Genomic DNA, 22,449 nt, shown 5'->3' with positions numbered 1-22,449 from the left:
TACATCAGCAAAAGGATAAGTCTTTTCTGGGGTTGAGGGTTGCTGCTGTCGCGGAGGGGCAAGGAGCCAGAACCCTTTGGGCCTCTGTGTGTTTGGGCTGGGGTGGGCACACAGTTGGTTTTCAGTGCATTTCAGTTGAAGACAAGTAACCCAGGCAAGCCAAGGGGAGAAGCTTTGGGAAATCAAGAAACCTGTCCCAAGTCCCCAAAGTTGAGCACCAACCACAGAAAAGCCAGTTTAGCTAGTCTGGGCGGTCAGTACGAGGACCCCGGTCGCCAGAAGGAAAGTGCCATCCCTACAGACCTAGCCCCTGCGCTCTAGGGGTGGCGGAGCCTGCTCACTTGCCAGGGTGCGGTGCCTGGGTTGCGGAGGAGCAGCGCCGCGGAGCCCTGGTCCCGGCTAAGGCCCGGGCTCGCGCCGCGGGGGCGGGGCCTTGGACGCACGCTCCTCCCAGGCGTCCCTCCCGCCCTCAGCCGCGCGCTGGCCGCCCGCGCGCCGGCCGCCCGTTGCCCTGGCAACCGTCGTGCCGCGTCTTCCTGAGGGAGCTCCTGTCAGCCCACTGATCCCACCACCCGCTCCCTACTGCCCCGCGGTCTTCGCGTGGGCTCGGAGGCTGAGGGACAACAAAAATGGCGGAGGGGAGCCAGACGGCGCCTGAAGCAGGTCTGTGGGGGCGGTCGATCTGGGGAAGGCTGAGGCGGCCAGGCTGTCCTGGGTCTCAGGGAAGAGGGGACTCGGGCATGGTCCTACTCCTGAGGAGGCTCCGCTGTATATTTGCGCGGTGGGTTATGACCTCAGGGTCAGGGGTCAAGGATGGCGTGTACCCCTCTGAATGGCGGTCAGGGACCTCGAAGTCAGGGTGGTGGAGGGGAGTGTGGGGGAGTGTGCACACTTCTGAGAGAGCGTGGACCCGGAAGGGGCTGGGACCCGAGGGAAGACACAGGACCCTAATCCTGGGATCACCTGTGGTGAAGGCTAATCCTAGGGCTAGGCGTGTCATGGAAAGGGTGTACACAGCCCTGTGGGAGCATGGGAGAGATCCCTAAAGGGGCATGATTTGGGCTAGGGGTGGGAGTAGGAGGCTCTGACTCTAAAGAGGGAGGTATACGTGGAAGGTGTGTTACTTTAATATCAGACAGTGCCATGGAAAGGAGAGTTAGAGTATTTGTGTTTGGGGATGTGCGGTGTCCTCAGGGTCACCCCTGGTCACAGAGAAATTTATGCAAATAATCCTTGTATAGGTCCTTAAAAAGACAAGAGGCCTTGAGGGGATACCCAGAGCCCCAGTCCTTTAGGAGCCTAGCAAAGGAGGCTGGAGCCTAAGTGTGAGAGTATGTGGGTTCAGTGATCTTGAAGGTCATTCAGAATCAAAGGAGTGCATGTCCACACTTCTGTGGGTGGAACATAGCCTTTAAGGGACAGGGAGACTGACAAGAAGGGAGACCCAGGATCCTCTTCCTGAGGGGACCTCTTGTGCATATGGCTGGGCTTTGTGAGATACTGACTTTAAGTGTCTCACAGGGTCATAGAAGAAAGCAAAGGTTTTTACAGTTTTGAGTATATGGGAGGGAGTCTGACTCTAAATGAGGCTGACCACTGAAGACCTGGATGTTATGGAATGACATGGGTGTGTGGGTAGAAAATCAGTGGCTTTGGGGATATGTGTGTGATGGGTATTGGCAGTGGTATACATAACCTTGGATATGTGTCCTGATCGGGTATTATCATTACAAGAGTGATCCACTTGAATTACTTCGGTCCTGGGGTGTGTGTGTGTGTGTGTGTGTGTGTGTGTGTGTGTGTGTGTGGTTATGGTACATACACACACCAGAAAATGGAACTGAAAACTATGGCACCCTCAGAAATGGTTCAAGGAACCATTATCTCTCAAGACCTTCATTATTTCCCTTTCTTTCATGGCATCTCTGTTTTATTGAGTAGCTCCTATACTCATTTTATAGTTTTAGCTCCCTCATAACTTGAACATGCTCATTCCTTTATTCATTCATCCACTCAACAAATATTATTGAGTGCTAACTATATGCCAGGCAATAAGTTAGGCACTGGGAATTTCCCTGCTTTGGATTAGCTTACCTTGTCCTTTTTTCCTTTTTTTCTCATAGCTTTTATTGCCTTTGAACATACTATTTAATTTACTTGCTTGTATTACTTATTTCCTGTCTCCTTCCACTACAATGTAAGCTCTACAAGGGTGTTGTTTTATCAATACCACGTGTCTAGAACTAAGTGTTTAGTATGTTCTCTATAAATATTTCTTAAATGAATAACTGAATTACTAATATTGTCTGTAAGTGATATTTTAGCTGACATATGATGGGGATTGGATAATTGAAAAAAAGGGCAAACAGTAGTCCAGGCAGCAGGAAAACCATGTGCAAAGAACCCAAGACAGGGCCGGACGTGGTGGCTCACTACGCCTGTAATCCTAGCACTTTGGGAGGCCGAGGCGGGTGGATCACAAGGTCAGGAGATCAAGACCATCCTGGCTCACATGGTGAAACCCCGTCTCTACTAAAAATACAAAAAATTAGCCAGGTGTGGTGGCACACACCTGTAGTTCCAGCTACTTGGGAGGCTGAGGCAGGAGAATCGCTTGAACCTGGGAGGCAGAGGTTGCAGTGAGCCAAGATCGCGCCACTGCACTCCAGCCTGGGCGAGAGAGTGAGACTCCGTCTCAAAAAACAAAACAAAACAAAACAACAACAAAAAAACCCAAGACTGGTGGAAACATGTTATGCTGTGTTTAAGGAACTGAAAGGAGACAAGTGTGGGTACATGTGGGGCAATGGGAAGAGAGAAGAGGTATGCTGAAGCCAGATCTTCCAGTATTTTGTAGACTATGATATGAATTTGGGTCAGAAATCTTAAGAATAATGGGAAGCCATCGAAGGCTTTTAAATGGAAGCATGCCATGATTAGAATAATTAAAAAACAACTCTGGCTACAATGTGGAGAGTACAGAGGATACAAGAGTCGATATAGGATATACTCTTCACCAGCTACAGTGAGGAGAGTACAGAGGATACAAGAGTGCATACAAAGAGACCTTGGAAGGTAGCAGTGGAGATGAAGAGAAGGAATTGAGAAATACTTAGGAGCTACAATTAATAGGACTTAGTGAAATATGAGGATGATGGAGAAGGAAGTATCAAAGACTACTTCTCATTTTCTAATTTGTGCAACTGGATAGTTAGTGGTGCCATTACTGGGATAGGGAGTATTGGAAGGGGCTTTGGGTAGGTGTGAGAGGAAAGATCATGAATTTGGTTTTAGACTATGTGGAGATTGAGGTATCTTTAGGACATCCAAATAAGTGGAGAGATTGACAAGCTGGTTGTATTTACAAGAAAAGTAGAAACTGGCATAGAGATAATTATTTTGACATAGAAATAATTACTCAAGCCATGGGTGTGGATGAAATTGCCTAGAGGGAGAAGAGGCCTGGGATGAAGTGTTGAGTGGCTGCAGTATTTCAGTGCCTCCCAAAGAGACTGAGAAGGTTCAACTGGAGAGATTAGAGCACAACCAAAGGAATGTTTCAAGAGAAACGAAATACTCAGTAGACTGAATACTGCCAAGCAATACAAAATGAAGGCTAAAAAACTAGATTTAGCAACAGAGAGGTCATTGGTAACATTGACGGTAGAAAACTGGTGATGGTAAAAAGACAGGTCATTTAGGCGAATAAATGCCTCAGTCTTTGTTTAATTCAAATTTCTGAGAGAGAGAATTCTATTGACCCTCCTTGTCTTTTACCACTAAATCACTGTCCAGTTTCAGGATTGAGTGGTTTTAGATTAGGTGTGCAGCTATTGCTGGCTGGAGTCCCCCGATACAAAATATGGCCATCTGGTAATTTCTTATCTCACTTGAAATAGCCAACATTTATGAAGTGTTTGTTTTGTACCATGCATTGTACTAAGTGTTTTATACATTTTACTTCAGTCTCATAACAACTCTCTAAGTTGTCTAAGGTTTTCTCTGTGTTTTATATGTGGAGAAGTTTTGGCACAGAGAAGTTGACAACATAATTAAGATCTGCAAATAATTAGTGGAAGATTAGTTTTTTTGACAATTTGAATATTATCCAGATTCATTATTTGGCTTTGTGTTTGTATTACAATATACCACTTTCTGAAGAAATCATAGCCATGATGAAAATTCCTGCCTTACAGGAAATATTCTAAACTAAGCATATTCTAATAAGGTGAAATGGAAAGAAATGGGCTCAGATCCTTGTATAAACCCTACTTCTGTGACTTATTATATGTGGACGTTGGACTCAAGTTTTCTGATCTTCAGTTTCCTCATTTGTAAAATGGGGATGATATTTGCAGGATAATTGTGAATGTTAGATATCATGTACTTGAAGTGTCCAATAAATGTTATGTCCTTAGTTCACTTGAAGCTTGAATATAAAAAATTCAAATTTATTGCATATACTTTACATATAAAAGCAATTATATAAACATACAATGATGAATATAAGAAATTCTATTTTTTCTTCATTGGTTTTTCACTGCTTTATTATCAGAAGAAAGACAGACATTAAGTTTTGGAGAATGTAGAATTGTTACCTGAACTATTATCATAGGACCGATCTCTGTGTGAAGTAGATTTTGAGGAATTTCTTGGAGGAATGAAGGGACACTTAAAATACCTTACGCATGGTTTTATATGTAAAGTATATGCAATACATTTGACATTTTTTATATCCAAGCTTTTTACAGAGCATGTAGATAGCTCTGTAAGAGGGTCAGATTTACAAAAGGAAGTTTCTTCTTTTAAATCTTGTGCTTTAAAATGGGGACACAAATGTCAGGACTTTTCTTTTTCCCTATAAATTTGATTATCAATACTAAAAAAAAGAAAACCTTACAGTTAGTTACATGTTGGAGTATTAGTCTCATGCAAGATTGCACCTGCTTCTTTTTCTTAGCTTCTTCTCCCTCTGTTGCAGCTATTATAAAAAAAAGCTTTTATTTTAATTACCTGGTAAAATAATTTGTTTTTCTATTTTGTCAAGTTATTTTGTGGAGGCCCTGGTAGACAAACATTTTTTTAAATGATGCAGTCTGTTAAAATGGACCTTAATCACTCTCTGTGAAATAAATGGGTCTATTTCAAAAAGCAGTTCTATATGAATCTGAAACCAATTATAGGCAGAATGTTGAAATTGTAAAAAGCCTTAGAAATGAGAATATTGTTTAATAGCTTGTGTTAGTGGTTGGACAAAGTAGTAGTTAAGCCTTTTTTGTTTTAGTTTCTGTATTTGTTAACTGGGGATGATAACAGCTACTTTTAAGGTGAGAATTAGAGATAAGTTATGGAAAGTATACAATGTCTTACACCCCCAAAGAAATGATATCTTAATTGGTGTGTGTGTGTGTGTGTGTGTGTGTGTGTGTGAGAGAGAGAGAGAGAGAGAGAGAAAAACAGAGAGAGAAAGATAATATTTTTTTTCCTAAAGGCACAGTAGAAAATCACCTTTAAAAGAAGAGGAAATTCAGGTCTGCAGTCCCTTATCTGGCAGGTTTGGATGCAAATATATTTCAGAACTCAAATTTCTTTTTATTATGGAAAGGCAATACTGCATATGTACTGTCGATTACATAATACCCCCAATGGGGTATGAGATAGTACGGTGTAATCAAATACATCAATATCACAGTCACAGTAAGTGGATAAAAATTATAAACAGAGTCACATAAATTGGGTTGGGTTTTGCTATCAAATTAGTTTTGGTGCCAAAGTTAGATATTTGGTGATTTTGGAAAAGGGACTGTGGACTTACGTAATTTTATTCATTTTTGGAAATATTTTCAAAAGTTTAAAATATTTTTGTCACTTTTAGATTTTCTATATTATAAGTGAGCTTTAACTTAATATTAAGATCTCAATAGTATTGGAACAGAAAACGCTATTTTTTGACAAAGTTTATGTGCTTGTTTCTTCTAAGGCTCTTTGGATAATGTCTGTATTTCTGAGATCTATGAATGTTGTAATTTGCTTCAGTTTCAGCATCGTGGCTCAGTGTCACTTTCAATGAAAGATACTAAAGATCTATATATATTAAGAAAGTCAGAGGATGTGAATATTTTGCGTACATATTCTAAACAAAATCACAGCTTTGTCTTTGAGTCATTTAAGAATAGCAGTTTTATGTGAGTTTCAGAGTATTTTTATTAGGTGTTAAATTTCAGCAATGGAGTATTAATTTTAATATAGATTTAGGAAAAATTTCATTCTTAGATGAATTTGATGTTTCTGATTATAAAAATTATTGGAAGTTTAAAAGCTTGCAGTAATTCATTGATAGTGTTCACCATATGGGAATATGCTAATCTTTGCTTTTTATATTCCTCATTTATTTAATGGGATCCATAAAAGAAATTTCTGTTTTTTTAAACTCCAAAGGAAGATGTTTTTTATTGGTCATATATATTTAAGAACTATTGGTTGTATACTTTTGAGTCTCTAAACAGACTTGGAAAAAAGTGTACTTTCATGTCACCTGAAGGAAAACAAAACAATGAAACGCAAAAGGACTTCTAAAATTTTATATAGGATTGAAAACTTTTATATAAGACTGTAAATTCCTAAATAAAGATTTTGAAAAATGTTATAGAAATAAATCTCTTGGGGAAGGGAACATCAAAAACAACCTGCCAATAATTATAGTTTGCTTGTCTTTCTTTCAGGAGTAATAGGTGAATCTCTGTGTCATGGCTTTGTGGAAGAAATTACTATGTATGGGCTGTGTTATTTTATTTATGTATTTATGTATTTTCATTTTTTTTCCATTTCAACTTTTATTTTAGGTTCAGGGGGTACATACACAGGTTTGTTATATGGATAAATTGCATGTTGTGGGGTTTGGTGTACAGGTTATTTCATCACCCAGGTAATAAGCATAGTATCCAATAGGTGGTTTTTCAATCCTTACCCTCCTGCTGCTCTCCACCCTGAAGCAGGTCTTGGTGTCTATTGTTCCCTTCTTTGTCTCCGTGTGTAATTAGTGTTTAGCTTCCACTTATGAATGAGAACATGTGGTACTTGGTTTTCTGTTCCTGCATTAATTCCGTTAGTATAATGACCTCCAGCTCCACGTTGCTGCAAAGGACATGATCTTATTCCTTTATATGGCTTTTTTATGCATAGTATTCTGTGGTATATATGTATATAATAATTGAGGAGTAGGCTAGGATTTTCGCAGTTGTGTTTGATTGAGTCCTGCTCAACCACCCACTATAATGGATAGGATTGTGATAGGAGGATGTTCGTGTTTATTGATGGGAAAATTTGAAATCGAGATAGGGGCTAGTTTTTGTCATGTAAGGAGAAGTATGCCAGATATTAGAGAGGTTCCTTGGGTCCCCTCTGGGACTCAGAAGTGAAAGGAGGCTATTCCTAGTTTTATCACTAGGGCCGTTATTAAGGATGAAAATTGATTAATAGTATTTATTATTGTTCATTGTCCAGAAGATAGGTTATTGGAAAGGATAGCTATCATGAGAATTATAGATGTGGTTGCTTGTGTAAGGAAATATTTGGTGATGGCTTCTGTAGAGCAGGGAATATATATATCACATCTTCTTTTTCCTGTCCACTGTTGATGGGCTTTGGGTTGATTACCTGTCTTTGCTATTGTGAATAATGTGGTGATGAATGTATGTGTGCATGTGTCTTTATGGTAGAACAATTTATATTTCTTTGGGTATATACTCAGTAGTGGGATTCCTGGATCAAATGGTAGTTCTGTTGTAAGTTCTTTGAGAAATCTCCAAAGTGCTTTCTACAGCAGCTGAACTAATTTAGATTCCTATTAGCAATGTGTATGTGTTCCCCTTTCTCTGCAGCCTCTCCAGCATCTGTTGTTTTTTGACTTTTTAGTAATAGCCATTCTGACTGGTGTGAAATGGTATTTCACTGTGGTTTTGATTTGCATTTCTCCAATGATTAGTGATGTTGAGCATTTATTATATGCTTGTTGGCCTCATGTATGTGTGTGTTGAGCATTTTTTCATATGCTTATTGGCCACATGTATGTCTTTTGAGAAGTGCCTGTTCATCTCCTTTGCCCGCTTTTTGTTATTTTTATTTTTATTTATTATTATGTTTTGAGACAAAGTCACACTTTGTCGCCTAAGATGGAGTACAGTGGCACAATCTTGGCTCACTGCAACCTCTGCCTCCTGGGTTCAAGTGATTGTCCTGCCTCCGTCTCCTGAGTAGCTGGGATTACAAGCGCACACCACCATGCCTAGCTAATTTTTGTGTTTTTTAGTAGAGACAGGTTTTGCCATGTTGGCCAGGCTGGTCTGGAACTCCTGACCTTAGGTGATCTGCCCACCTTGGCTTCTCAAAGTGCTAGGATTACAAGCGTGAGCCACCGCTCCCAGCCTGTTAATTTGTTTAAGTTCCATATAGATTCTGGATATTAGACCTTAGTTGAATGCATAGTTTGCAAAAATTTTTTCCCATTCTGTAGGTTGTCTGATTACTCTGTTGATAGTTTCTTTTTCTGTGCAAAAGCCTTTTAGTTTAATTAGGTCACACTTGTCAATTTTTGTTTTTGTTGCAATTGCTTTTCATGTCTTCATCATCAAATCTTTGCCAGGGCCTATGTTCAGAATGGTATTTCCTAGGTTTTCTTTAGGGTTTTTATAGTTTTAGGTTTTACATTTAAGTCATTAATCCGTCTTGAGTTGATTTTTGTATATGTTTCAATCTTCTACATGTGACTAGCCAGTTATCCCAGCACTGTTTATTGAATATGGGGTCATTTCCCTATTGCTTGTTTTTGTCTACTTTGGCAAAGACCAGATAGTTGTAGGTGTGCAGCTTTATTTCTGCTTCCTCTATTCTGTTCCATGAGTCTATGTGTCTTGTTTTGTACCAGTACCATGCTGTTTTAGTTACTGTGGTGTTGTAGTATAGTTTGAAGTCAGGTAATATGATGCCTCTGGCTTTGTTTTTTTTTTTTTTTTTTTTGCTTAGGATTGCTTTGGGTATATTTATGTTTTGAGATACATTGTCATCTAGGCTGCAATGCTGTGGAATGATCATGGCTCACTGCAGCCTTGATTTCCCAGCTCAAGTGATTGTCTCATCTCAGCCTCCCAACTGGCTGGAACTACAGGCACATGCCACCACACACAGCTAATTTTTTAATATTTTGTAGAGGCAAGGTCTCACTCTGTTTCACAGGGTTTTTATTTGTTTTTAAAATTACTTGTTCATTCAAAACTATATTGAATACCTTGTATGCACCAAGAATTGTGCTAAACTCTGGAAATTCACAGATGTATTAGAAAAAGTCCTTGCCTTCAAGGAGCTCCTATCCTAGTGGAGGAGAAATAGAGCTAGAAAATTATCATTCGGGCAACATAGAGTTGTACACAGAATTCTGAGGCCAGAGAATGGTTCCCTGACAGCCTGGGGGTAGTGGTAGTAGTTCAGGAAGGTGTCTTAGATTAGAATAAGGGACAAATTAATTGAGTCTTGAATGATGAGAAGGAATTAGCCCAGTGGAGGTGGTAGGTAGAAGTGTGGAGAGAAGGAATGAAGGGCAGGGAAAGCAACATGTGCGTCACAAAGTTGTGGAGGTGAGAGAATAATGCTCACTTAGAATGTTGTTAAAATTGCACACCTATTAACAGAGCTAAAGACTATATTTCTTCCTTTCTCCTCAGATTCTTAAACATTTCTGGAGTCATAGATTCCCTTGATTAACTGATAAAAACCAATGCATTCTTCCTCATGGAAATGCACACTATGTGCAAGCACACAAAAATTTGAAATGATTTCAAGGTATGAAATCCTGAAGCTCAAATTAAGAAATCCTCTGGGCCGGGCATGGTAGCTGACGCCTACCCCAGCACTTTGGGAGGCCAAGGTGGGTGGATCACCTGAGGTCAGGAGTTCAAGACCAGCCTGGCCAACATGGTGAATCTCCATCTCTACTAGAAGTACAAAAAGTAGCTGGGCGTGTTGGCGTGCACCTGTAGTCCCGGCTACTCAGGAGGTTGAGGCAGGAGAATTGCTTGAGCCTGGGAGGTGGAGGTTGCAGTGAGCCAAGCCAAGACTACGCCATTGCACAGAGCAAGACTCCATCTCAAAAAAAAAAAACAAAACAAATCCTCTGTTCATTAGTTATGAGGTCTATTTAGGAAACTGATCTTGAACGTAGGAATACTTTGGTGAAAAGGGTTGATCTAATAACATTTGTATTAGAGCAGGTTCAAAGCAAATGCTGGCTCCTAAATTGTTTTGTTTATCTTTTTTTTTTTTTTTTTTCTTTTTGAGACAGAGTCCCACTCGGGCAGGCTGGAGTGCAATGGTGTGATCTTGGCTCACTGCAACCTCCACCTCCTGGGTCCAAGCGATTCTCCTACCTCAGCCTCCCAACTAGCTGGGACTACGGGTGCGTGCCACCACGCCCAGCTAATTTTTGTATTTTCAGTAGAGACAGGGTTTCACCATGTTGGCCATAATGGTCTCAATCTCTTGACCTCGTGATCTGCCCTCCTCAGCCTCCCAAAGTGTTGGGATTACATGCGTGCACCACCACGCCCTGCCTTTAAAACCTCATGTGGATGTATCTGTCTCTGTTGACAGCATGACATAAATAAGGCATGGATTTTGAAATTACAAAGATAAGATTTAAAACATTCAACTCTACCAATTAATGTGTAATAGTTGTTTCTCTAACCCAGTTTTCATCTTTAAAATGGAGATACTAGTCCTTTATTCAATAGGGTTGTGAGGTATATGTAATGTATATAGTACAGGAGAAACTGTTTTCACTAAGTAATTGGATTAATTGGTACCTTTCATTCTATTAGATATACAGCTTTATACATGTTTAAAGATCTTCTCCCGTCATGTAACTACCCCAGGTGCTTTAAGAAAACAATTTTGTAATTTTATTTGGATGGAACATCAGTCCCTGTGTCATAAACATATAGGAAGAACTTAATAATTTTAATAAAAATTGGAATTATATTCCTAAGCTGTAATACTGTAACTTCTCAATTTAGTAGTGCCATTACCAATGATGTACCGCTACAAGAATAGCAGTGATTATGGGAAATGCTAGTAAACTTTTTGCAGCCTACTAACAATTGTAAATGTTTTAAACTTTCCTATAAAAGACTAAAAAGCTTTTATCTCAGTTTAGGTTTATCAAATTGTGGGGTCTTTAATTTGCATCACACATATTATACAGCTGGACGAAAACCAAATGATTTAATAAAAGTGGTGGGTAATTTTTTATTCTTTTCTCTGATGAGACTGATTCTTTTGCTTCAATATAACAGAAACTAGGCATGGTCTAGGACTCAGCTTCACGAAAGAAACCCTTATATTTTGAGGAGGGACTCATGATCTCATTTACTCTTTTTATTAATTCCTATAACCTGATTTAATAAAGCCCTAAAAAAGAGGAATGTTTCTTCCTTTAAATTCACATTTGCTAGTTTGGGACTAATTTCGGGTTGTGTTGTACTGATTAGAGCTTTTCTATTTCTGGGAGATTTTACATTTTGACTAGATCAGTGTATCTTTAATTCGATTGAATTTCTTCAATTAAGGGACTTAATAGACAACTGAAGTACTGTATATATTTTTAATGGAAATTGGAAGTGGTTATATTCTGAGACAATGGGTGTTGTAACTAACTACTGAACCAAATTATGATTCCAGGGTCAAATTACTTTTTGGTGGAAACAAACGAGGACATGTTCTTTTCCTGTATTATTTGTATATTCTTACTATCCAGGTGGTTTCAAGTTGGCAAAAAAGTTGTTCTCAGAAAATTTTACATGTGATCCTGATAAAGTATAATTTTCTTCAGATATCTAATTTTAATGCAGTTTCACATTTAGGTTATCAAAAGTTGCCAACTCACCCTTGAAAACACACTATACACTTAAAAACCTCTGGGAATGAGCTTCTTGTTTTTAGGGTGACAAAAGCATCCTTATCCTATTGTGGTCTTCTCTGAACGTATACATATTTTGAAAGCTTAAGAGTTTTGACTGGTTTTCAAAAACAGGATTAAGTATTATCAGGAGGATAGATAAATTACTTTTGTTGCCGTCCTAGCAAGCTGAATGTTCTTATATTGCTAATTTAAAATTTTTTCTTATTTATTTATTAAAAAATAAAAAAATTGTGAGTATGCAGTAGGTGTATATATTTATTAGGTTACATGTGATGTTTTGATATAGGCATGAGATCTGAAACAAGCACATCAAGGAGAATGGGGTATCCATCCTCTCAAGCATTTATCCTTTGAGTTACAAACAATCTAATTACACTCTAAATTATTTTAAAATGTATAATTAAGTTATTATTGACTATAGTCACCCTATTAGGCTATCACGATAGCAGGTCTTATGGTAGGTCTTATTCATTCTATTTTTTTTCAACCCCTTAACTATCCCCAGCCTCCCACTAACTTTCTCAGCCTTTGGTAAACATTCTTCTACTCTCTATGTCCATGAGTTCAATTATTTTGATTTGTAGATCCCACATATAAGTGAGAACATGTGATGACATATGTCTTTCTGTGCCTGGTTTATTTCACTTAGCATAATGATCTCCAGTTCCATCCACGTTGTTGCAAATGACAGGATCTCATTCTTTTTTAGCTGAATAGTACTCCATTGTGTGTATGTACCACATTTTCTTTATCCATTCATCTGTTGTTGGACACTTTGGTTGCTTCCAAATCTTAGCTATTGTAAACAATTCTGCAACAAACATTGGAGTGCAGATATTTCCTCAATATACTGATTTCCTTTCTTTTGGTTATATACCCAGTGGGATTGCTGGATCATAGGTAGCTCAAATTTTAGTTTCTTGAGGAACCTCCAAACAGTTCTCAATAGTGGTTGTATTAATTTACATTCCCACCAGCAGTATATGAGAGTTCCCTTTTCTCTATATCCTCTCTGGAATTTGTTATTGCCTGTCTTTTTGACATAAGACATTTTAACTGGGTGAGATGATATATCATTGTAGTTTTGGTTTTCACTTTTCTAATGATCAATGATGTCAAACACCTTTTCATATGCCTGTTTGCCATTTTGATGTCTTCTTTTAAAAAATATCTATTCAAATCTTTTGCCCATTTTTTGATCAGATTATTAGATTTTTTTTCCTATAGAGTTGTTTGAGTTTCTTATATATTCTGGTTATTAATCCCTTTAACAAATTAACAAATTTAACAAATCTTTTTGTTAAATTTATCTGATAGGATTCTGAATTTCTTCTCTGTGTTATGGGTAGTTTGCAAATATTTTCTCCCATTCTGTGAGTTGTCTCTTAAGTTTGTTTATTGTATCCTTTGCTTTGCAGATGCTTTTTAACTTGATGTGATCCCATTTGTCCATTTTTGCTTTGGTTGCTGAGCTTGTGAGATATTGCTCCAGAAATCTTTGCCCAGTCCAGTGTCTTGGAGAGTATCCCCAATGTTCTCTTGCAGTAGTTTTGTAGTTTGATTTCTTAGATTTAGATCTTGAATCTATTTTGATTTGATTGTTGTATATGGCAAGAGATAGAGGTCTAGTTTTATTTTTCTGCATATGGATATTCAGTTTTCCTAGCACCATTTACTGAAAAAACTGTCCTTTCCCCAGTTGTATGTTCTTGGCACCTTTGTTGAAAATGATTTCATTGTATGTGTGTGGATTTGTTTCTGGTTCTCTATTCTGTCCTATTGGTCAATGTGTCTGTTTTTATGCCAGTACCATGCTATTTTGGTTACTATAGCTGTATCATATAATTGGAATCAGGTAATGTGATTCCTCCAGGTTTTTTTTTGTTTTTTTGTTTTTTTTTGCTTTAGGATAGCTTTGGCTCGTGTGTGTGTGTGTGTGTGTGTGTGTTTTGTGTATGTGTGGTTCCATACAAATTTTGGGATTGTTTTTTCTATTTCTGTGAAGAATCTCATTGGTATTTTGATAGAGATTGCATGAATCTGTAGATTGCTATGGGTAGTGTGAAAATCTTAACAATATTGATTCTTCCAATCCATGAACGTTGAGTTTTTTTTTTTTCTTTTTTTTTTTTTGATATGGAGTCTTGCTCTATCACCCAGGCTGGAGTGCAGTGGCATGGTTTTGGTTCCCTGCAACCTCCGCCTCCCGGGTTCAAGCGATTCTCCTGCCTCAGGCCCCCAAGTAGCTGGGACAACAGGCATGTACCACCACGCCAGGCTAATTTTTTATATTTTTAATAGAGACAGGGTTTCATCTTGTTAGCCAGGATGGTTTTGATCTTCTGACCTTGTGATCCACTCGCCTCGGCCTCCCAAAGTGCTGGGATTACAGGCATGAGCCACTGTGACTGGCCAAATATCTTTTTTATTTTTCAATGTCCTCTTTAATTTCTTTGATTAGTATTTTATAGGTTTCACTGTAGAGAGCTTTCACTTCTTTGGTTAATTTTTTTTGGTATTTAATTTCATTTGTGACTATTGTAAATGGAATTAATTTATTGATTTCTTTTTAGATTGTTCATTGTTGGCATATAGAAATGCTACCGGTATTTGTATGTGGATTTTGTACCCTGCAACTTTGTTTATCAGTTCTAATAGTTTTTTGGTGGAGTCTTTAGATTTTTTTCAAATATAAGATCATCTACAAACAAGAATAATTTGACTTCTTCCTTTACAATTTGGATGCCCTTTATTTGTTTTTTTTTTCTTGTCTGATTGCTCTGGGTAGGACTTTCATTACTATGTTGAATAATAGTGGTGAAAGTGAGCATCCTTGTTGTGTCCAGATTTCAGAGGACAGGTTTTCAGTTTTTCCCTATTCAGCATGATACTAGCTGTGGTCTGTCTTTAGGTTTTTTATTGTGTTGAGATGTATTCCTTCTATATCCAGTTTTTTGAGTTTTTTAAAAATTTTTTTTTATCATGAAGGGATGTTGAATTTTATCAAATTCTTTTCAGCATCAATTGAAACAATTGCATGGTTTTTGTCCTTTATTCTGTTGATATGATGTATCATATTGATTGATTTACATATGTTGAACCATCCTTGCATTGCTGGGATAAATTCCACTTGGTCATGATGAATGAACTTTTTAATGTGTTATTAAAATTAGTTTGCCAGTATTTTGTCAAGGATTTTTGCATCAGTTTCTGTTCATCACAGATATTAGCCTGTAGTGTTGTTGTTGTTTTTTCTCCTAGATGTGTCTTTGTGTGGGTAATACTGGCCTCATAGAATGAGTTTAGTAGTATTCCGTTCTCTTCTGTTTTCCAAAATAGTTGGAGTAGGATTGGTGTTAGTTCTTTAAATGTTTGGTAAAATTCAGCAGTGAGGCCATCAGGTCTTGGGCTTTTCTTTGCTGGGGACTTTTTATTGTGGCTTCTACCTCATTACTTGTTATGGTCTGTTTAGGTTTTGGATTTTTTCATGGTTCAGTCTTGATAGGTTGTATGTGTCTAGGAATTTGTGCATTTCTGCTAGGTTTTTCATGTGATTGGCATATGGTTGCTCATGATAGCCTCTAATGATCCTTTGAATATCTGCCATATCAGTTTTAGTGTCTCCTTTTTTCATCTCTGATTTTATTTATTTGAGATTTGTCTTTTTTTCTTAGTCTGGCTAAAGTTTGTCAGTTTTGTTTATCTTTTCGAAAAGCCAAGTTTTTTTGTTTTGTTTATCTTTTATATTACTTTCTTCAGTTCAACTTCATATATTTCTTCTTTAATCTTTATTATTATTTTTTTCTATAAATTTTGGGTTTGCCTTGCCCTTGATTTTCTAGTTATTTAAGATGCATCATTAGGTTGTTAATTTTAAGTTTTTCTACTGTTTTGATGTAGGTCCTTAAGGCATTAAACTCTCCTCTTAGTACTGCTGGTGCCATATCCCATAGGTTTTGGTATGTTGTGTTTTTATTATCATTTGTTTTAAGAAAATGTTCAATTTCTTTCTTAATTTCTTTATTGACCCACTGGTCATTCAGGAGCATAGTGTTTAATTTCCATATGTTTCTATAGATTCCAAAATTCCTCTTGTTCTTGACTTCTAGTTTTATTCCCTGTGTTCAGAGAAGATACTTGATATAATTTTATTTTTAAAAATTTTAAAGACTTGTTTTGTGTCCTAATATATGGTCTGTCCTTGAGAATGAGGCAAATGCTAAGGAGGAAAATGTGGATTCTGCAGCCATTGGTTGAAATGTTCTGTAAGTATCTGTTAGGTTCGTTTGTTCTACAGTGCAGATTACATCTGATGTTTCTTTGTTGATGTTCTATATGGATTGTCTGTCCAATGCTAAAAGCAGGGTGTTGATGTCTGTAGCTATTATTATCCCTCATCTTTTGTTTGTCTGGGAGTCTTTATTTGTTTCTCCTTCATGTTTTAAGGATATTTTAGCCGGATACTCTATTCTAGGGTAAAGGTTTTTTTTTTTTAACTTCTACACTTTAAATATGTCGTGCTTGTCTCTCCTAGTCTGTAAGGTTTCCATTGAAAAGTCTGCTGCCATTGTATGTTATTTGTTTCTTTTCTCTTGCTGCTTTCAGGTTCCTTTCTTTATCCTTGACCTTTGGGAGTTTGATTATTAAATGCTTTGAGACAATTTTCTTTGGATTAAATCTGCTTGGTTTTCTATGACCTTCTTGTACTTGAATATTGATATCTTTCTCTGGGTTTGGGAAATCCTCTTTTATTATCCCTTTGATAAACTGCCTACTCCTCTCTCTCTCTCGCTCTCTACCTCCTTTTATTTTTGAGACAGAGTCTCACTCTGTTGCCCAGGCTGGAGTGCAGTGGCGCGATCTCAGCTCACTGCAAGCTCAGCCTCCCGGGTTCACGCCATTCTCCTGCCTCAGCCTCCTGAGTAGCTGGGACTACAGGCACCCGCCTCCACGCCCAGCTAATTTTTTGCAGTTTTAGTAGAGACAAGGTTTCACCGTGTTAGCCAGGATGGTCTCGATCTTCTGACCTCGTGATCTGCCTGCCTTGGCCTCCCAAAGTGCTGGGATTACAGGTGTGAACCACCGCGACCGGCCTCTACCTCTTTTTTAAGGCTAATAACTCTTAGATGTGCCCTTTGAGGCTATATTCTAGATCTTGTAGACATGTTTAATTCTTTTTTATTTTGTCTCCTCTGACTGTGTGTTTTCACATAGCCTGCCTTTAAGCTCATTAATTCTTTTTTTCTGTGTGATCGATTCTGTTATTAAGAGATTCTGATGCATTCTTCAGTATGCCAATTTTATTTTTCAACTCCAGATTTTCTGCTTGATACTTTTTAATTATTTTAATATGTTTGTTAAATTTATCTGATAGGATTCTGAATTCCTTCTCTGTGTTGTTTTGAATTTTACTGACTTTCCTCAAAGCAGCTATTTTGAATTCTCTGTCTGAAAGGTCACATATCTCTGTGACTCCAGGATTGGTCACTGGTGACTTATTTAGTTCATTGTGTGAGATCATGTCTTCCTGAATTGTCTTGATGCTTGTAGACGTTCGTTGGTGTATGGGCATTGAAGAGTTAGGTATTTATTGTAGTCTTTGCAGTCTGAGCTTATTTATTCTTGTCCTTCTTTGAAAGGTTTTCCAGGTATTTGAAGGGACTTAGGTATTGTGATCTCAGATTTTGGCTACTACAACTATATGTGCATTTAGGGGCTCCTGAAACCCAGTAATGCTGTGGCTCTTCCAGATTCCAATAGGTACCATCTTGGTTGTTTTGGATAAAATATGGAAGAATTTTCTGGATTTCCAGGCAGAATTCTTACTCTCTTCCCTGATTTTGTTACAAACAGAGTCTCTCTTTCTCTCTCTGTCATTCTGTACTGGGATGCCTGGAGCTGAGGGAGGGGTGGCACAAGAACCCCTGTGGCCACCACCATTGGGACTGTGCTGGATCAGACCTGAAGCCAGCATATCCCTGGGTCTCACCAAAGGCCTGCGATAACCACTACCTGGCTACTGCCTATGTTTGCTCAATCAGCAGGTGGCTGAGTCAGTAAGGTTTGTGTTCTTCCCTTCAGGGCAGTGAGTTCCTCCCATTCCCGGGCAGGTCTGGAGATGCCATCAGCGAGCTAAGTCCTGGAAACCTTAGGAATCTGCTTGTGCTCTGTATGCCTGGATTTGCGTATTCCAAGGGTCCATTTGGTACTGTACCCCATTGTGGCTGAGTTGGTATTTAGGTGTAAGACAAATCTCCGTTATTCTTCCATCTCCTTTTCTCAAGTAGAAGGAGTCCCTCCCTATAGCCATCACAGCTGGGAATGTGCTGAGTGACACCTGAAGCCAGCATGTTCTGATTCTCACCTAAGGCCCACTGCCTGGATACAGCTGCTGATTATTCAGGGCCCAAGGGCTCATTAATCAGCAAATGATGCATCCTGCTAGGACTCTGCCCTTCAAGACTGCAGGTTCCCTTCTTGCCCAGGGTATGTCTAGAAATGTCATTTGGGAGCTGTGGTCTGGAATGAGGTCTCAGGACTCTGTCTGGTGCCCTATCCTACTGTGGCTGAGCTGGTATCCAAGTTGCAAGAGAAAGTTCCTCTTGAGTCTTCCCTCTCCTCTCCTCTGGAGGAAGGAAGGTGTCACTTTTGTTGCTGTAAGCTGCACTGCCTGAGGTTGGGGGAGGGATGCACAAGCATTCCTTTGGCTACCCTGGCTGGTTTCTCACACTGTCTCTGAGCCCAACATAGCACCAGGACTTGCCCAGGAATTACAGTCCTTGTGCCCTAGACTGCCTTTCAGGTTTATTTAGGACACCAGAGCCCTTTTGTCCATGGTGGTGAGGCTTGCTGGAACTCAGGTTCTAACCACTGCGATGGGTAATTACCCTCTGGCTAGGGCTGGTGTAAATGTTCCTTCTGGGGGTGCTGGTTGATTTCTGCTCAGTGTTGCTTTCTGCTGTGACAGGGTAGCACTGAGTTCCAATGCAAAGTCCCACAATCACTGCATTTCTCTCTCCCTCAAGTGCAAAGATTCTTTTTCTGTGCTATGTGGCTTCTGCCAGAGGATGGGGGAGCAGTGGCTTAGGCAATTTAAGACTATTTTTCCTCCCCCTCTTCAGTACCTCTTTCAGTGATAGATAGGAAGTTAAAACGAGATACAGTGACCACTCACCTGATTTTTGTTCTTATTAAGGTGCTTTTTTGTGTGGATAGTTGTTCTTTTGGTGTTTCTGTGGGGCGGATGATTGATGGAGGCTTCCATTTAGCTATCTGGCTCCACCCAAGAACTTTCTTTTTCAAAGAATGTAGAAATTAGGTAAAATCCTTAAACTTTTCAGCTGTAGTGTTCCTGAATTTTTCTGCTATAAGCTTTACGTACTCTTTCCTTGCTCCAGTTAAATAAAAGACACTGGCCTACTGAATAAACCCTAGATCTTTGGCCCCTTCCTTCCTTCCTTCTAACCTTTATTGTTCTCTCTTTCTCTTTTTATTACTTGGCTATTGTCTCTCTGGCAGGCCAATACAATTCTCTGGTCCCTAGAGATTTCAGTTCTAAAATTCATATGCTGTTTATCATTGCCAGCTACCTTGAGTACTATGAATATTTAGTGCTGAGAAGAAGAAATAGTCTAGGAAATATAATTTTAAAAATACTTCTGTATATGAAATTCCTAAAAATCAAGTTTGTCTTTTGAATATTGCAGTATTAAAAATAGTAAGTCAAGGCTTAAAATCCACTTTCTATTAATGTTTGTTTTCTGAATCTAAGGAAACTGCTTCTGATGAGAATAGTAAAGCAATCTTTGAATGCACTAGGGAATAACTACATTTCTTAATTCCGAAACTATCTATCTCTTTGCCTTGCAAGTTTTATTTACTCGTTTTCAAAAAGCAAAAATTGTTATGGGGAATTTAAATAATGAAGCATTCTTATTTCATGTTAACTTTTATATAGCTTTATTTGAATCATATTTATCACATTCTTGTATTCTAGTTATTTTTGTATATGATTCTTAATTTTGTGTATTTTTCCTCATAAGATTATAAGCAAATTTTTTTATCAGACATGAGTTAATATTGGGTGAGTGAATGTCTCATTGGACTTTGTGAGTAGAAGCTCTCATTTTCCTCCACGTTAGCTTCCTTTGGCCTTGGATTTTACTTTTTTGTTGTTTTAACTTTGATTAACTTCTATTAATTTTTATTTTGTTAATTTAACTTTTGTTATTTTTACTTTACTTTTTTGTGACTTTTGAATTATAAAACTTGGCATCCATACAGAAAGTAGGAGCATAAGATACTTGAGGCTGTTAGCATCCTGTAATGCATATCCTAGTAATCAAAAAGATAGTAGCATTAAGGTGAAAGGCCTCTGGTAGTCTTTTCTGTCTCTTACACACCAGTCCTCCACAGTTAATTCCTCTGTTGAATGTTTTATGGCCATGTATAAGAACTAGGACAGATTGAAGGGCTCAAATAAGTCTGAGTAAACCAGTACAATTTCTCAGCTAACATTGGGGTATTGTATCTTTTCCCAAACTGGCTATATAAGTTAAAGATAAAGCCAATTACCTTTGGTACATTTGACTCACCTACTCAAACTGAAGCTTATGACTGTACTCTTTCAAATTAATTTAGCAGAGCCTTGTTTAGTGGAGCCATGCCTTGGAATGAGAGAGAGTAGTAAATAAACTGTCCACAAAGAACTTACTTTCAAGAATGTATTTACACAAAAAGTACACTGAAGGTAGCAGTGAATCTGGTGAAGTCCTTCATTTTTCATCTCAGTGGCTATTAACAAAATAAATTTTTGTTATCAGGAAAAAGCTAGAATATATCTCCTTTATTTTCCACCATGCCATGCCATATTAAGTTTCTCTTAGACCAGTGGTTGCAAACTGGCAGCACAGAGGATGGATCAAGCTATCAGATACATTTTGTTGGGCTCATGAAGATAATAAAGAGTTAGATTACATTGATTGTCAGGTATTTCAAAATAGAAAGATTTCATGTAAAAATATGAATTTCTGACTTTGGAAAATCCATGTGATTTGGTAAAACTGGGCCTGTGTTGTAGCACATTCACTGTTGGCTGGAGCTGAGCAGCTGGTGCCGCCTTTAGCAAGGGACAAAAGACTGTTTGGTATGACAGTCCCCATCATTCCCTATTTTCTCCTTAATTTCTTATTTTTAGTCTGCTTCACTGATTTTGTTTTGCCTGCATAGCTCCTAAAATTTGCAACCCCTGTTTTAGACCATCCCTGTGAATGTTTATATATAAAACATATATACACACACATTATATATATGTATATATATAAACATTCACAGGGATGGTCTAAAACATATATAAACACACACACATACATATATATGTATATATACACATACATACAGACACACACACACACATATAAATTGTTTTTTTCCTGGCTAAGTTGAAAAAATTCACCAGAAATGTGAGGTAAGGTTGTGTTCTTCTTTCTTCTACTTTCATAAAGTCACTCTTCTACTATCAGGCTTTATCTCTTAATTAGGGTTTACCTAGTCTGCTTACTCCTAAATATATTACCTATATTTGCATTTTTTGTTATACATAAAGTGTGTCTTTTAGAGGGATATATTGAAATATTTTATATATATAAATATTTTACATTTTTGTGTGTGTATATATATGTGGTCATACCACATATACATATATATAATCACATCATGTATATAAAATCATAACTAATAATAATTCCTTAATATCAAATATCCAGTTTTTAAATGTTTTTAATTTTTAAATTTTTATTTATTTATTTTTTTAGTGGTGGTCTCTGAGACTTTGGTGCACCCATCACCCAAGCAGCATACACTGTACCCAATATGTAGTTTTTTATCCGTCACCCTCCTCCCACCCTTCCCCCTGAGTCCCCAAAGTCCATTGTATTATTCTCATGCCTTTGCGTCCTCATATCTTAGTTCCTACTTATGAATGAGAACACACGATGTTTGGTTTTTCCATTCCTGAGTTACTTCAGTTAGAATAATTTCATCCAGGTTGCTGTGAAGGCCATTATTTCGTTCCTTTTTATGGCTGAGTACTATTCCATGGTGTTTATATGCCACCTTTTCTTTATGTACTTGAGTGATGGACATTTGGGCTGGTTCCATATTTTAACAATTGTGAATTGTGTTGCTATAAATGTGCCTGTACAAGTATCTCTTTTGTATAAGTCTTCTTTTCCTCTGGGTAGATACCCAGTAGTGGGACTGCTGGATCAAATGGTAGATTTACTTTTAGTTCTTTAAGGACTCTTCACATTGTTTTCCATAGTAGTTGTGCTAGTTTACATTCCCACCAGCAGTGTAAAAGTGTTCCCTTTTCACCACATCCACGCCAATTTCTTATTAATTTTTGATTTTTAGATTATGGCCATTCTTGCAGGGGTAAGGTGGTATCACATTGCAGTTTTGATTTGCATTACCTTGCTCAT

The 22,449-nt window shown here is 38.1% G+C and overlaps 1 protein-coding gene across 8 annotated transcripts in view; it reads left to right on the top strand.

Annotated features, from left to right (window-relative positions):
• The first annotated feature begins 476 nt into the window (after window positions 1-476).
• The window catches only part of AGBL4 (ATP/GTP binding protein like 4), a 1,449,848-nt gene continuing 1,427,875 nt past the window's right edge, over window positions 477-22,449 (top strand). For 6 of the 8 annotated variants that reach the window (XM_017955920.3, XM_017956149.3, XM_017956028.3 and 3 more), the window contains exon 1: window positions 477-663. In XM_017955920.3, the coding sequence (XP_017811409.1) occupies window positions 630-663 (34 nt within the window). In that variant the 5' untranslated portion in view covers window positions 477-629. The remainder of the gene's footprint in view (window positions 664-22,449) is intronic. The other 2 variants (XM_017956009.3, XM_017955972.3) reach the window with 1 other exon arrangement.

The sequence above is a fragment of the Papio anubis genome, chromosome 1 (genome assembly GCF_008728515.1).
Source record: "Papio anubis isolate 15944 chromosome 1, Panubis1.0, whole genome shotgun sequence".
NCBI lineage: Eukaryota > Metazoa > Chordata > Mammalia > Primates > Cercopithecidae > Papio > Papio anubis.
The sequence above is the reverse complement of the archived record's forward strand: the minus strand, read 5'-3'. Positions and strand labels throughout refer to the sequence as shown.